Genomic DNA, 13931 nt, shown 5'->3' on the forward strand with positions numbered 1-13931 from the left:
TCACTATCCAGCATGCTTTTTCTACGGCAGGATTGCCGTGTCTGAAATCGGTTAAGGCCCACTCTGCTCGTAAGGTGGGTTCTTCCTGGGCGGCTGCCTGGGCTGTCTGTTTTACAGTTTTGCAGAGCGGCTACTTGGTCGAGGTCAAACACGTTTGCTAAGTTCTACAAGTTCATTACTTTGGCCTCTGAGGACCTAAAGTTTGGTCCTTCAGTTCTGCAGGAGCCTTCGCGCTCTCCCTCCCGTACTGGGCTTGGTACATCCTTATGGTACTAATGTGGACCCCAGCATCCTCTAGGACGTAAGAGAAAATAGGATTTTAATTACCTACGGGTAAATCCTTTTCTCGTTGTCCATAGAAGATGCTGGGCGCCCGCCCAGCGCTTCATTCTCCTGCAGTAGTTACTTCAGTACTGCCTTGTTCCTTGGTTATGTACTGCATTGTTACTTGGTTAAGTACTGTTGTTCAGCTGTTGCTGAGTTGTTCAAGCTGGTTAGCTTGGTTTGCCTTGTATGTGTGAGCTGGTGTGAATCTCGCCACTATCTGTATGTCCGTCTCCTCGGGCACAGTTTCTAGACTGAGTCTGGTTGGAGGGGCATAGAGGGAGGAGACAGCCCACACTATTAAACTCTTAAAGTGCCCATGGCTCCTAGTGGACCCGTCTATACCCCATGGTAATAATGTGGACCCCAGCATACTCTACGGACTACGAGAAAATGATTTACCGGTAGGAAATAAAAATCCTATTTATTGAAAGATTTCAAATAAATCATATTTCAAAGCCTAATAACTTTGGATTGTTAATGATAGAAAGCATTAAAACCTGGTTGATTAAGGTTTCTAATACGTAGCAATGTTTCACAGTATTATAACAAACAGGATTCAATTTTTTCTTTAACACATTAATGCAAAAAATAAATTGGTTTAAACAAAAAAAGATGGGTTAAACAAAAAAGCGTTTTTTTTTCTTTTTAAAAAGCCTGTTTTTTTCCAACCCTGCTTGTCACTATAACTTCTGTTCTGTCTTTCTTGTCCTTTCCAAATGAAGTCTGCCTTTCTCTCTCATGTCCTTTGTATCTTCTTGAGTTCTAGGTTACACGTATACTCATGCCTAGTGTGTCCATTTGTGCCATTCCTGCGTTTTCCATCCTCATGTGTCCCTTGCTTTGTGTTCTAATTCTCGTGTGTATGATGCTATGCTAACCCTTGTTTGTCTCATATGCAGCATCCACTGGTGTTAGGGAACTGGAGAAAAGAGAAAAATTCTGTCCTTTTTGTACAGGGGGATGTGAGCAGAGCATTAATGAAATCTGAGGCAGATCCTTTATCATAGTCATGTAAACTGGGTCCCTCAAGGAAACCTGGTTTTCTGAATATGAATATTCTTGAGATTATTCAAGATAACTGGCTCTAAAATATAAAATCTATATTTGTGTAAAGGAAGAAGTTTAATATTCTCTTAGGTGAGAATTTCCATCAATTGTCCCATTCATGCATCGTCCTCATATGAGTAACAATAGGCGACAATTTGCGCTCTGAATGTAAGGCAGGTCTGTCATGATCTTCGAGGTTCCATTGTGGAGACACTTTGTACTTTTTTAGGGGATTAAGAATGGGATTTGTTACTACTGTACTTTTTTTTTTTTTTTTTGGTTTAGGGGTTTGTTCTCTCTGGGTTGACAATGGTCTGGGAAAATATCACCTCCTGGATGGTGGGTCTTCAGTGGCCTTACCTGTTGGCCTTCCACCTGGTCAACCATGCATAGTGCTATCTCTGTATAGGCTGATTTTGATAGGAAAGTGTACCAGGCGATAGTTCAAATTTAAAAATCCCTCACTTCCCATTGTCATTAAACTTGGGACATTGTAACTTTTTTGTTCCCTGCTGATGTAATCCCTCCCAGAAATGCTTTGTTTCTGTTCTACTTTGCTTTCCTTTCTTTGCTTTACTGGGCCACTTGTAAGATGGGAAGAAGCAGTGTGCCTATGCGAAGAGGTATTTATTTTTATTTTACACTGCCATCTATGGATAGAACATACCAAAAGCTCTGTCCCCCCCTACTTTATCATAAATAACGCTTTTATAATAAACGCTAATGAAAGCCTTTTTTGTTTGTAAGGAGAGGGTCAGCTGTAAACCCCACTATTTATAGTATTTAAGATTTTTAGATAAATAGTGATGAGGATGTAGTTGATTAACTAGGAGCAGTTAACTTATAAATATAAGCTAGGCCTTAAAAATAATACTAAGTGGTACACGGATATACCTACAAAATTCATGAACTGCATACATAATGTGAGTCCGTAAAGTGAATGTATTTCACTTTATTGGTTAATAAGTTATATTTATATTTTTGTGATGTTTCTGTGCTGTACACTTAAATGTCTTGCTCAATCCAAGAGTGAGAAGGTATGGTGGGTATTTCCAATCTACTCACTAATAATACAGATTTATTTCTATCCATGAGGAAGAGGATGCTCATTACAGTGAGGATGAGTCCCTAAAAGCCACTCTTAAACCAGAAAACAATGCCAGTGAAACCCCAACAACAAAAGAAGAAAAGCTGAAAACAAAGGGCTCAGTGACAGGGGAACGTCAGAGCGGAGATGGGCAGGTAAGGAAATAAAATTAATCTAAATTAAACCTGAAATAGAAGTCCACATGTATTTAAACAAGCGTTTCTCAACTCCAGTCATCGAGTACCATAAACAGCGCACATTATTTCTGTAATTATACACAGGTGAGTTAATTCCACTTAGTTCCACAGACAGAAATCCTCAAACATGATCTGTTGGAAAAACTTGAGGGTTGAGAACCACTGATGTAGATAATTATCAAATTATTCAATAAAAACAATATTAATTGTTTTAACAGAAGATCATTTATGCCATTTTCATCTGCCACATAAGGTGTGGCTGTTACAATCCGCTTTAATACGGTGACCTAGGTTTTGCAGTTTCTTTATTTCTCTAGCATCCATAAGGGATATTGGGGACACATTACAATGGGTATAGACGGGGTCCAAAGGAGCCAGTGCACTTTAAATTTCTTCCACTGGGTGTGCAGGCTCCTCCCCTCTATGCCCCCCCCTCCACCAGGCAGTTTAGAAAAAGTGCCCTCAGGAGAGGATGCACACACTCTGCTAGCTCCAGAGTTTTTCTTAATTTTATTAACCTTTTGTTTATTTCGGTATGCTGTTTGGGCAACAGCATACCTGTGCCGTGGGAGATGGGGGGTGAGGTCACCGGCGTTGTGAGGTGTACTACCGGGTGTAGTTTTAGGGGGAGAGATGCTATTTGTGCACATTGTTTACAACTATTTCTTTAGGAATAAGTAAACCGTTTTCACTGATATAAAAACGCTGACAGCCTCACTGGGGTTCTCTAGCGTTGGGTGTGCTGCTGCCTTCTCCTCCTCTGTGTCTCCTCTCACATGCAATAGGGCAGGCTTGCATTGAAAAACAGTCTGTGTTCTATGTGTATTGTGTGTTACTTCTCGTCATGGTAAAACACAAGTGATGCAGTATGTGTAACACCAGATTCTCCCCATTTTCATCTGGTTCCATTTCATGTGAGCAGTGTAGTCAGTACTCGCAAAACGTTGAGGAGAATGTGGGGGAGGGTCACAAGCCTTCCTGGCTGGGTGCAATCCATACTATGATGTCTGATATGGCATCTCAGCTCACTGCAAATGCCCACAAAACACAAGAACTGCAACAAGCAGTAGCAGATCTAGCTGCCAGGGCTGATGTTTCCCATCCCCCTCTCTACTGCAGGTCCACATAAACGTGCTTTACCTGAAATTCTATCAGATACTGATGAAATACAGGATGATGGGGACGATGTGGATCACATAGGTGGGGATTCCACTCCTACACAGGGTATTGAACCCCCTCATTTTAGCTATAAGGGATGTGCTAAAGCTCCCCCCCAGAGGACACTGTAAATCAGCAGTCGTTTTTCCTCCCTCAAGACAAACTGTCACATTTCCTGATTCTAAAGAATTAGATGTTTGATTTAAGCTAGCCTGGAAAAATACAGATAAGAAATATCATTTGTCAAAATGGTTTTTGCATACATTCCCCTTTGCCCCTGAGGGCAGAAACTTGTGGGAAGACTCTCCGGCTGTAGAAGTCTGTCTCTCGCCTCTCTAAGAAGGTGGTACTCCAGGCTCCTTTACAGACAAGGACCCGGGGGATAGAAAAATTGAGGCCACACCGAAATCTATCTACATTGCTGCAGGTATATCTCAAAGACCTGTCATTGCATGTTCCTGGATGACACATGCAATTCATTCCTTGGCTACTCAAATTCAGGAGGGTCTCTCGGGTGACATGACCCTGGTTACTACGGTTACTTTCCTGAAACACATTCAGGACACGGCAAGAGTCCTCTGTGACTCCCTAAAAGAGATTGGTAATATTAATGCTAGGACCACTGCTATGGCTGTGTAAGCACGGAGAGCTATATGGTTGCGTCAGTGGATTGCAGACGCTGACTCCAAACGCAATGTTGAATCTCTTCCCTTTACAGGTGAATGGCTCTTCGGAGGCAAATTGGATGTTTACTGCTGGGAAATCCACGTTTCTTACCTCGGGGGCTCCACCTGCTAGACGTACCTACCCGGAACAGTCTACTCAGTCCTTTCGGTCCACCAGATTTCGATCTAGGGCCAGGGGTGCATCCAATGCAGCTAGAGGCACCAGAAGTAAAACTAAGAAACCAGCCGTTGCCGGCTCTCAGGAACAGAGCACCAGTTCAGCTTCCGCAAAAACCTCAGCATGGCGGTGCCCACCCACCCCAGGAGGATCTCGAGGTGGGAGCTCGGTTATGTCACTTCAGCCACATCCTGGGAAAGTTCCTGCCAGAATGCCTGGGTAAGGGACCTTATTTCTCACGGTTGCAAGCTGGATTTCGACGGTGCTCCTCTCCAACAATTTTTCAAATCAAGCTTGCCAGCTTTGGAAAATATGCGTGTTACGCTACTACTGGCCATCATAAGATTGTTCCAGTACCCCTGCAACAGCAAGGATAAGGTTACTACTCAGTCTGTTCGTAGTGCCAAAGCCAGACGGGTCTGTGAGGCCAATTTTGAATCTGAAGTCCTTCAATCCTTACCTAAAGGTTTTCAAATTCAAGATTGAATCTTTGAGAGCAGTGATCGCAGGCCTGGAACAGGAATTCCTCTTCATCAAGCCTATCCGAGATTCTTCTGCTCCATATAGATCGCACTATCCACCTTCTGTCATACAACGGGTGGATCCTCAATCTACAGAAGTCCCACCTAGAGCCATCTCAGTGGCTCCTGTTTCTGGGAATGCTACTGGATACTGTAGCGCAGAAAGTGTCCCTCCCATCCCTCCCAGAGGACAAAGTGAGAACTCTCCTGGAAATGGTTTGCATGGTTCTCTGACCGACTCGAGTATCCATTCATACTTGCATTAGATTGTTGGGAAAGGTGGTAGCCTTGTACGAGGCCATTCAGTATGGAAAGTTCCATGCCAGACCCTTTCAATTGGACATCCTGAACAGGTGGTCCGGTTCCCATCTTCAGATGCACCGGATTATTCAACTGTTATCCCAGGCCGGGATTTCACACCTGTGGTGGCTGCAGTCTTCCAAGCTCCAGGAAAGTCGACGCTTCGGGATTAAGGATTGGATCCTCCTCACGACGGATGCGAGTCTGAGAGGATGGGGTAGCTGTCACCCAAGGGGTGCAGTTCGAGGGCAGGTGGTCTGCCCAAGAGGCCCTACTTCCGATCAACATCCTGGAACTTCGGGCTATCGACAATGCTCTGGATCAGGCAATTCAGGTACATTAATCGACGAGGGTCAAAAAGCCGGGCCTGCGTGTGAGAAGTATCAAGAATACTCCTCTGGGCGGAAAGAAATGTAAGAGCACTGTCCGCAATCTTCATTCCAAGAGTGGACAACTGGGAAGCAGGCTTCCTGAGTCGCCATGATCTCCACCCAGGGGAGTGGTGCCTACATCCTCAGGTATTTCAACAGATCGACAGGTGTGGTTGCCCCCAGATCGACATGATGGCGTCTCACCTCAACAAGAAACTTTGCTGCTATTGCTCACGAACCAGAGACCCTCAGGCGTGCGCATTGGATGCACTGACGCCGCCTTGGCCTTACCAGCGGATCTACGTATTTCCTCCAATTCCGTTGATCCCAAAGGTGTTAAAGAGGATACGGCATCAAGGAGTACAAGCAATTCTGCATGCCCCGGAGAGCGTGGTACGCGGATATACTGGGCTTGTCCATAGAAGACCCTTGGCCTCTGCCAGTAAGAAGGGATCATCTTCAGCAAGGTCTGTTCGTCTACCCAGACTTACGGCGGCTTCGTTTGACGGCATGGAAGTTGAGTGGAACATCCTATCTCTCAAGGGACTTTCCAAAAAGGTCATTGCCACTATGGTGCAAGCCAGGAAACCTGTGACGTCAAAACACTATCATCATATCTGGCGGCGATATGTCTCCTGGTGCGAGGAACACACATTTTCATCTGCCGAATTCCACTTGGGTAGATTCCTTTGTTTCCTGCAGGCTGGAGTGGATAAAGATCTGTGTTTGTGTGGACTAGATGGCGCTACCGTTCAAGTAGTGAAGGTGGGGAGAGTGAGAAAAGCGTTTTGACTTAACTTGAGGTTGAGGTCTTGAGATGTTCTACTCCTAGTAACCACTCCAGACGCTCCAGTGTGCGTGGGAAAAAGAATTTAGACAGTACAATGTATAGTAAGGTCTTTTAGAACAAATGGTAGGTATTTAATATACTGTAGCGGATTTATTCACTTATATCGTGAATAATAAGAGACTACTGAAAACACACCTTACTTACACCAGTAAAGGTATGAGAAAGCATATAAAGGTATCTTTCTTAATATTTCCCCAATCATATAGACCAATCTTGTAGGAATTTCAAAATACAGTTGTCTACAATGGAAACGTCAATAGGCAGTTATGTACCTGGCACTCACAGTAAAAACTGTTATGATCCTCATATAGCGGTTTCTTTAGATGGCGATCGGGACACACAGGTTCTTTCACCCTGATGCAGTGATTTGATTGGGCGCTCGGATATATGTGAAAGAATACAAAACACAATATGTGTAGTTCTGTTATGATTTCAAAAAGTATTGCTGTGGGGAAATGTTAAACCCACTCGCAGTGGTATCAGTGAGCAGGCGGTGGTATCCTTAAATTACAAGGGACCTTGTCCCAAGGCACACACCTGACTTACACTGGAGAGATGTTTTACAAGCTTATAAAGGTATCTTTACACCGTCACAGCTCAAATTGGGCTGGTCAATATCAACCGATGTTCAATGGACCAAATGAAATGAGATTGGTATCAGCGTACCTAGCACTCACAGTTCAAGTGGATCGGATCCTCCCATAGCAGTTTCTTTAGACATCATTACGACCGTATTCGTAAAAAATATATATTTATTCGGTACAAAAATTAATAACAAAAAATGAATTAAACAACATGGAGAACTATACTGTATGGGGGTGTGAGAGGCTCTGATTGAAGTAGGAACCTAGGGACCAAAAAAGTGGCCAACTTGGGTCCCAAATAGTAGATGAATAAATAAATGTTAGTAAAAGGTTGGTGTCCTACCTTCCTTCAGAGTGCCGCACACAGATCCACCAGCACAGTACCCCTCTTGGCCATTTTTGTACCGAATAAATATATATTTTTTACGAATACGGTCGTAATGATGTCTAAAGAAACTGCTATGGGAGGATCCGATCCACTTGAACTGTGAGTGCTAGGTACGCTGATACCAATCTCATTTCATTTGGTCCATTGAACATCGGTTGATATTGACCAGCCCAATTTGAGCTGTGACGGTGTAAAGATACCTTTATAAGCTTGTAAAACATCTCTCCAGTGTAAGTCAGGTGTGTGCCTTGGGACAAGGTCCCTTGTAATTTAAGGATAACACCGCCTGCTCACTGATACCACTGCGAGTGGGTTTAACATTTCCCCACAGCGATACTTTTTGAAATCATAACAGAACTACACATATTGTGTTTTGTATTCTTTCACATATATCCGAGCGCCCAATCAAATCACTGCATCAGGGTGAAAGAACCTATGGGGTATATGCAATAGCGGGCGAAATCGCGGCAATTATCGCCGTTTTTTCAATTCGACCAAATTCGCCAGGGGAATTCCGGAAGGTGGCTTCCGGAATTCACCATATGCAATGAAAAACGGATTCGCCAGAGTCGCGGGCGAAAATCGGCCGATTTGGCGGATTTTGCCGCGATTTTTAAAAACGGGAAAAAACGGGGAAAAACCCGAAAAAAAAATGGCGTGGGGTCCCCCCTCCAAAGCATAACCAGCCTCGGGCTCATCGAGCTGGTCCTGGTTCTAAAAATGCAGGGGAAAAATCGGGCAGGGATCCCCCGTATTTTTAAAACCAGCACCGGGCTCTGCGCCTGATGCTGGTGCCAAAAATACGGGGGACAAAACGAGTAGGGGTCCCCCGTATTTTTAACACCAGCATCGGGCTCCACTAGCTGGACAGATAATGCCACAGCCGGGGGTCACTTTTATGCCGTGCCCTGCGGCCGTGGCATCAAATATCCAACTAGTCACCCCTGGCCGGGGTACCCTGGGGGAGTGGGGACCCCTTCAATCAAGGGGTCCCCCCCCCCCAGCCACCCAAGGGCCAGGGGTGAAGCCCGAGGCTGTCCCCCCCCATCCAATGGGCTGCGGATGGGGGGGCTGATAGCCTTTGTGATAAAAAAAAAGATATTGTTTTTTCCATTAGTACTACAAGTCCCAGCAAGCCTCCCCCGCAAGCTGGTACTTGGAGAACCACAAGTACCAGCATGCGGGAGAAAAACGGGCCCGCTGGTACCTGTACTACTGGGGAAAAAATACCCAAATAAAAACAGGACACACACACCTTGATAGTAAAACTTTATTTCATACACCGACACACACATACTTACCTGTGTTGACACGCCGACTGCAACGATCTCCGACGATCCGAGGGTACCTGTCAAAAAATTATACTCACCTTCCAGCGTCCAGAGGTCCAGAGGTAAATCCACGTACTTTGTAAAAAAACAAACCGAACACCCGCTCCACCGGACTAATGAAAGGGGTCCAATGTTTTCACATTAGAATCCTTTCCCCGAATGCCGGGACATCACGTGACTCCTGTCACTGATGTCCCTTCAGCCAATCAGGAAGCGCTACTGCCGTGGCGCTCACCTGATTGGCTGGACGCCGTCTGTACTCTGACAGCGCCTCGCAAAGCCGCTCCATTACTTTCAATGGTGGGAACTTAGCGGCTAGCGGTGGGGTCACCCGCCGGTCAGCCGCTGACCGGCGGGTGACCTCACCGCTAGCCGCTAAGTTCCCACCATTGAAAATAATGGAGGGAGCTGTGCGATGCGCTGTCACAGCGATCAGCCAATCAGGTGAGAGCAACGAAGTTGCGCTTCCTGATTGGCTTAGAGACCTGTCAGTGACAGCTTTCACTGACAGGTCTTATTCGTGGAAAGGTGTCCCATGTGTCAGTATGGGACCCCTTTCAGTCCGTTTTTGGTGCGGGTAAATGCGTTTTATTTTTTTGCCAAGTACGTGGATTTATCTCTGGACCCTGGTTAAGGTGAGTATATTGAACTTTGCTTTTCAGGTATCCGTGGATTCTACAGGGAGAAGAGGACCGATGTCGGCGTGTGAACATAGGTAAGTATGTGTGTGTCGGCAGTGTGTAATAAAGTTTTACTGTCGACGGTGTCTGTGTCCTGTTTTTATTTGGGTATTTTTTTTCCATTAGAACTACAGGTACCAGCGGGCCCGTTTTTCTCCCGCATGCTGGTACTTGTGGTTCTCCAAGTACCAGCTTGCAGGGGAGGCTTGCTGGGACTTGTAGTACTAATGGAAAAAACAATATCTTTTTTTTTGAACACAAAGGCTATCAGCCCCCCCATCCGCAGCCCATTGGATGGGGGGGGACAGCCTCGGGCTTCACCCCTGGCCCTTGGGTGGCTGGGGGGGGGGGACCCCTTGATTGAAGGGGTCCCCACTCCCCCAGGGTACCCCGGCCAGGGGTGACTAGTTGGATATTTGATGCCACGGCCGCAGGGCACGGCATAAAAGTGACCCCCGGCTGTGGCATTATCTGTCCAGCTAGTGGAGCCCGATGCTGGTGTTAAAAATACGGGGGACCCCTACTCTTTTTGTCCCCCGTATTTTTGGCACCAGCACCAGGCGCAGAGCCCGGTGCTGGTTTTAAAAATACGGGGGATCCCCTGTCAATTTTTTCCCCGCATTTTTAGAACCAGGACCAGCTCAATGAGCCCGAGGCTGGTTATGCTTTGGAGGGGGGACCCCACGCCATTTTTTTTTCTGATTTTACCGTTCCAGCAATAAAAAAAAAAAAAAAAAAAAATAATATTTAAAAAAATATAAAAATAATATTTGTGCCTCCCCCAAAAAAAAAAAAAAACCTAATCCCTTCTAATATAAATAGATCTGCTATTCCCAAAAAAAAAAACACAAAAAAAACCATGTTTAAAATTTTTTTAATTGTTTTCACCCTCCAAAGTGTGGCGGAGTGAAAATCGCGAATTTGCTGTCTAAAAGCACTGCAGGCGAATTTCCAAACTTGAATTGAATATGCTGGAGGCGAATTGCAGCATCTGTACCATTGCAGAAAAGGCGAATTCGGAAAAAGGCGAATTGAGAAAAGGCGAATTTTGACGGGCCGTTTTTTTGCGAAAAATGACTGCACTGCATAGGCGAATTGATTTTTGGAGGCGAAAACGGCCCGGAATTCGCCTTTTTTGCCAATTCGCCCGCTATTGCATATACCCCTTAGTGTCCCGATCGCCATCTAAAGAAACCGCTATATGAGGATCATAACAGTTTTTACTGTGAGTGCCAGGTACATAACTGCCTATCGACGTTTCCATTGTAGACTACTGTATTTTGAAATTCCTACAAGATTGGTCTATATGATTGGGGAAATATTAAGAAAGATACCTTTATATGCTTTCTCATACCTTTACTGGTGTAAGTAAGGTGTGTTTTCAGTAGTCTCTTATTATTCACGATATAAGTGAATAAATCCGCTACAGTATATTAAATACCTACCATTTGTTCTAAAAGACCTTACTACACATTGTACTGTCTAAATTCTTTTTCCCACGCACACTGGAGCGTCTGGAGTGGTTACTAGGAGTAGAACATCTCAAGACCTCAACCTCAAGTTAAGTCAAAACGCTTTTCTCACTCTCCCCACCTTCACTACTTGAACGGTAGCGCCATCTAGTCCACACAAACACAGATCTTTCTATTACTTTTACCTTTCGGGATAGGGTTACCCGTGTACTTTGCAGGCAGCAACCGTTACACTAGAAGCGCCAAGAAGGACTTCTCCATACCATTTTTTGGAGTGGATAAAGGTTTACGTCTGGGATCGGGTTCACTACGGCTGGCCGGCGGTCGGGCTCCCGGCGACCAGCATCCCGGCGCCGGGAGCCCGACCGCCGGCTTACCGACAGCTTGGCGAGCGCAAATGAGCCCCTTGCGGGCTCGCTGCGCTCGCCACGCTACGGGCACGGTGGCGCGCTACGCGCGCCACACTATTTTATTCTCCCTCTATGGGGGTCGTGGACCCCCACGAGGGAAAATAATTGTCGGTATTCCGGCTGTCGGGCTCCCGGCGCCGGTATACTGAGCGCCGGGAGCCCGACCGCCGGTAAACAGAAGACCACCCCTGGGATCCATTAAGGTCCAGATTTCAGCTCTTTCAACCTTCTTCCAAAAGAAGTTGGCTATGCTGCCTGAAGTTCAGACTTTCTTGCAAGGGGTGCTTCAAATACAACCTCCGTCTGTGCCGCCTGCGGCACCTTGGGATTTGGATGTGGTGTTAAGATTTCTGCAGTCCTCCTGGTTTGAACCGCTGATGACGGTAGAAGACAAGTGCCTCATGTGGAAGACTGATGTTACTGGCCCTAGCTTCGGCTAGGCATGTCTCGGAATTGGGGGCCTTATCATGTAAGAGTCCTTACTTGGTCTCTTACGAGAACAGAGCAAAGCTCAGGACTAGACAGCAGTTCCTGCCGAAGGTAGTCTCTCTCTGCGTTTCATTTGAATCAACCTATTGTGATCCCGTCCAGTTCTTGCACTTCTGCCCCACCGGAGGCATTGGATGCAGTGCGAGCCTTGAAACTCTGTCAAGAGGACGGCTCGGTTCAGAAAGACTGATTCCTTGTTCGTGCTGTATGATGCACAGAGAAAGGGTTGCCCTGCTTCGAAGCAGTCCATTGCTCGTTGGCTTCGACTTACTATCCATCAGGCCTATATGTCGGCAGCCTTACCTGTTCCACATTCTCTGAAGGCTGTCTGTGGTGTCTCGGCCCTGCAACTGGGCCGAGCGCTACCTGGTCGGGGAAGAACACCTTTGTGAAGTTCTACAAGTTTGATACCCTGGCCAAAGAGGATACCCATGTCTCCTCACGTTCCCATCTGTTCTGGAAGCTTTGGGACATCCCCATCGTACTAATGTGTCCCCAATATCCCTTTTGGATGTTAGACAAAATAGGATTTTAAATACCTACCGGTAAATCCTGTCCTCGTAGTCCATAAGGGATATTGGGCGCCCGTCTGTTTATGTTACCAGCTGTTGCTGGCCAAGTTATGTTATGATGTGCTGGTGTGTAAATCTCACCACACTTAATGTTATGTTCCTTCTCTCAAGTATGTAATTTCTCCTTCGGGCACTGTTTTACCTATAACTGCCTCTGGGAGGGGGCATAGAGGGGAGGAGCCAGCACACCCAGTTGAAGAAATGTAAAATGCTTTGGCTCCTTTGGACCCCGTCTATACCCCGTCATACTAAGCTCCCCAATATCCCTTATGGACTATGAGAAAAGGATTTACCGGTAGGTATTTAAAATCCTATTTTATTGGAAGTTGTAATAAATGCATGTGTAGAATTAGAAGTTGAAATGCTTGCATTAATAAATTGTTACATGCTTGGAACTGTGTCCAGGTCAATGTATTCTGCGACATATTGTTCGTATTGCAGTTTGTTGTATGTGACCCAACAGTGAGAAGCTATACCAGACTACCAATCTTACAAAGTAACGAGTGATCACTGTCCACTTCACTAATGGTGCAGCCAAATTACCTGTTCTTCAGGGACTAGTAGAAATGCTGTATCTTCATGAGGGTTTACCATCACAAGTGCTTGAAAAGATTGCTATAGTGTCAGTGTGGGTTATCATGTCTTCTTCCCAGGAGAGCACAGAGCCAGATGAGATCAAGGCCTCCAAGAAATCTCAAAAGCATCTGGATGATGATGAGGACCGAAAAAATCCAGCTTATATCCCTCGCAAGGGGCTGTTCTTTGAGCATGATTTACGTGGACACACAAATGACGAGGAAGTCAGGTGAGACGGGTAGAATCATCATGAATGATGCCATTAATCATGAGTTTTCTGTGAATACAGGACTCTGAGTTGAGCCTTGTAAGCCATAGTTTATATTTTAAGCATTTAAAAAGACTAAACAATCTAAAGTTTACTTAAAGTATTCTACCTTCAGGCCAAAAGGTCGTCATCCACGCAAGCTGTGGAAAGATGAGGGACGGTGGGCGCATGACCGGTTTCGGGAGGACGAGCAAGCCCCTAAATCTCGTGATGAATTGATAGCAATGTACGGTTATGACATCCGATCTTGTAAAAATCCAGAAGAGATTCGTCCATACAGGCCTAGAAAACCAAGGCAAGTGTGTGTACTGATGTTACATTTAAAAATCCAAACTTAACATCTGTCTACTGATGACCACTGGTCATGAGACTTAACCCCTTCACTGCTGAGCTTTCAACACTATTTGGGCTGGTCACATTCTATCATCAGTATCGGTGATTAATTGTGCCATTTTTTTTT

The 13931-nt window shown here is 45.5% G+C and overlaps 1 protein-coding gene across 1 annotated transcript in view; it reads left to right on the forward strand.

Moving 5' to 3' along the window:
* CASC3 (CASC3 exon junction complex subunit) overlaps positions 1 to 13931 on the forward strand; it is a 130397-nt gene that overhangs the window by 44370 nt on the left and 72096 nt on the right. The window contains exons 4-6 of the mRNA XM_063959768.1: positions 2470 to 2616; positions 13281 to 13432; positions 13587 to 13766. Of these exons, the coding sequence (XP_063815838.1) occupies positions 2470 to 2616; positions 13281 to 13432; positions 13587 to 13766 (479 nt within the window). The remainder of the gene's footprint in view (positions 1 to 2469; positions 2617 to 13280; positions 13433 to 13586; positions 13767 to 13931) is intronic.

This window comes from Pseudophryne corroboree, chromosome 3 (genome assembly GCF_028390025.1).
Source record: "Pseudophryne corroboree isolate aPseCor3 chromosome 3, aPseCor3.hap2, whole genome shotgun sequence".
NCBI classification, from domain to species: domain Eukaryota; kingdom Metazoa; phylum Chordata; class Amphibia; order Anura; family Myobatrachidae; genus Pseudophryne; species Pseudophryne corroboree.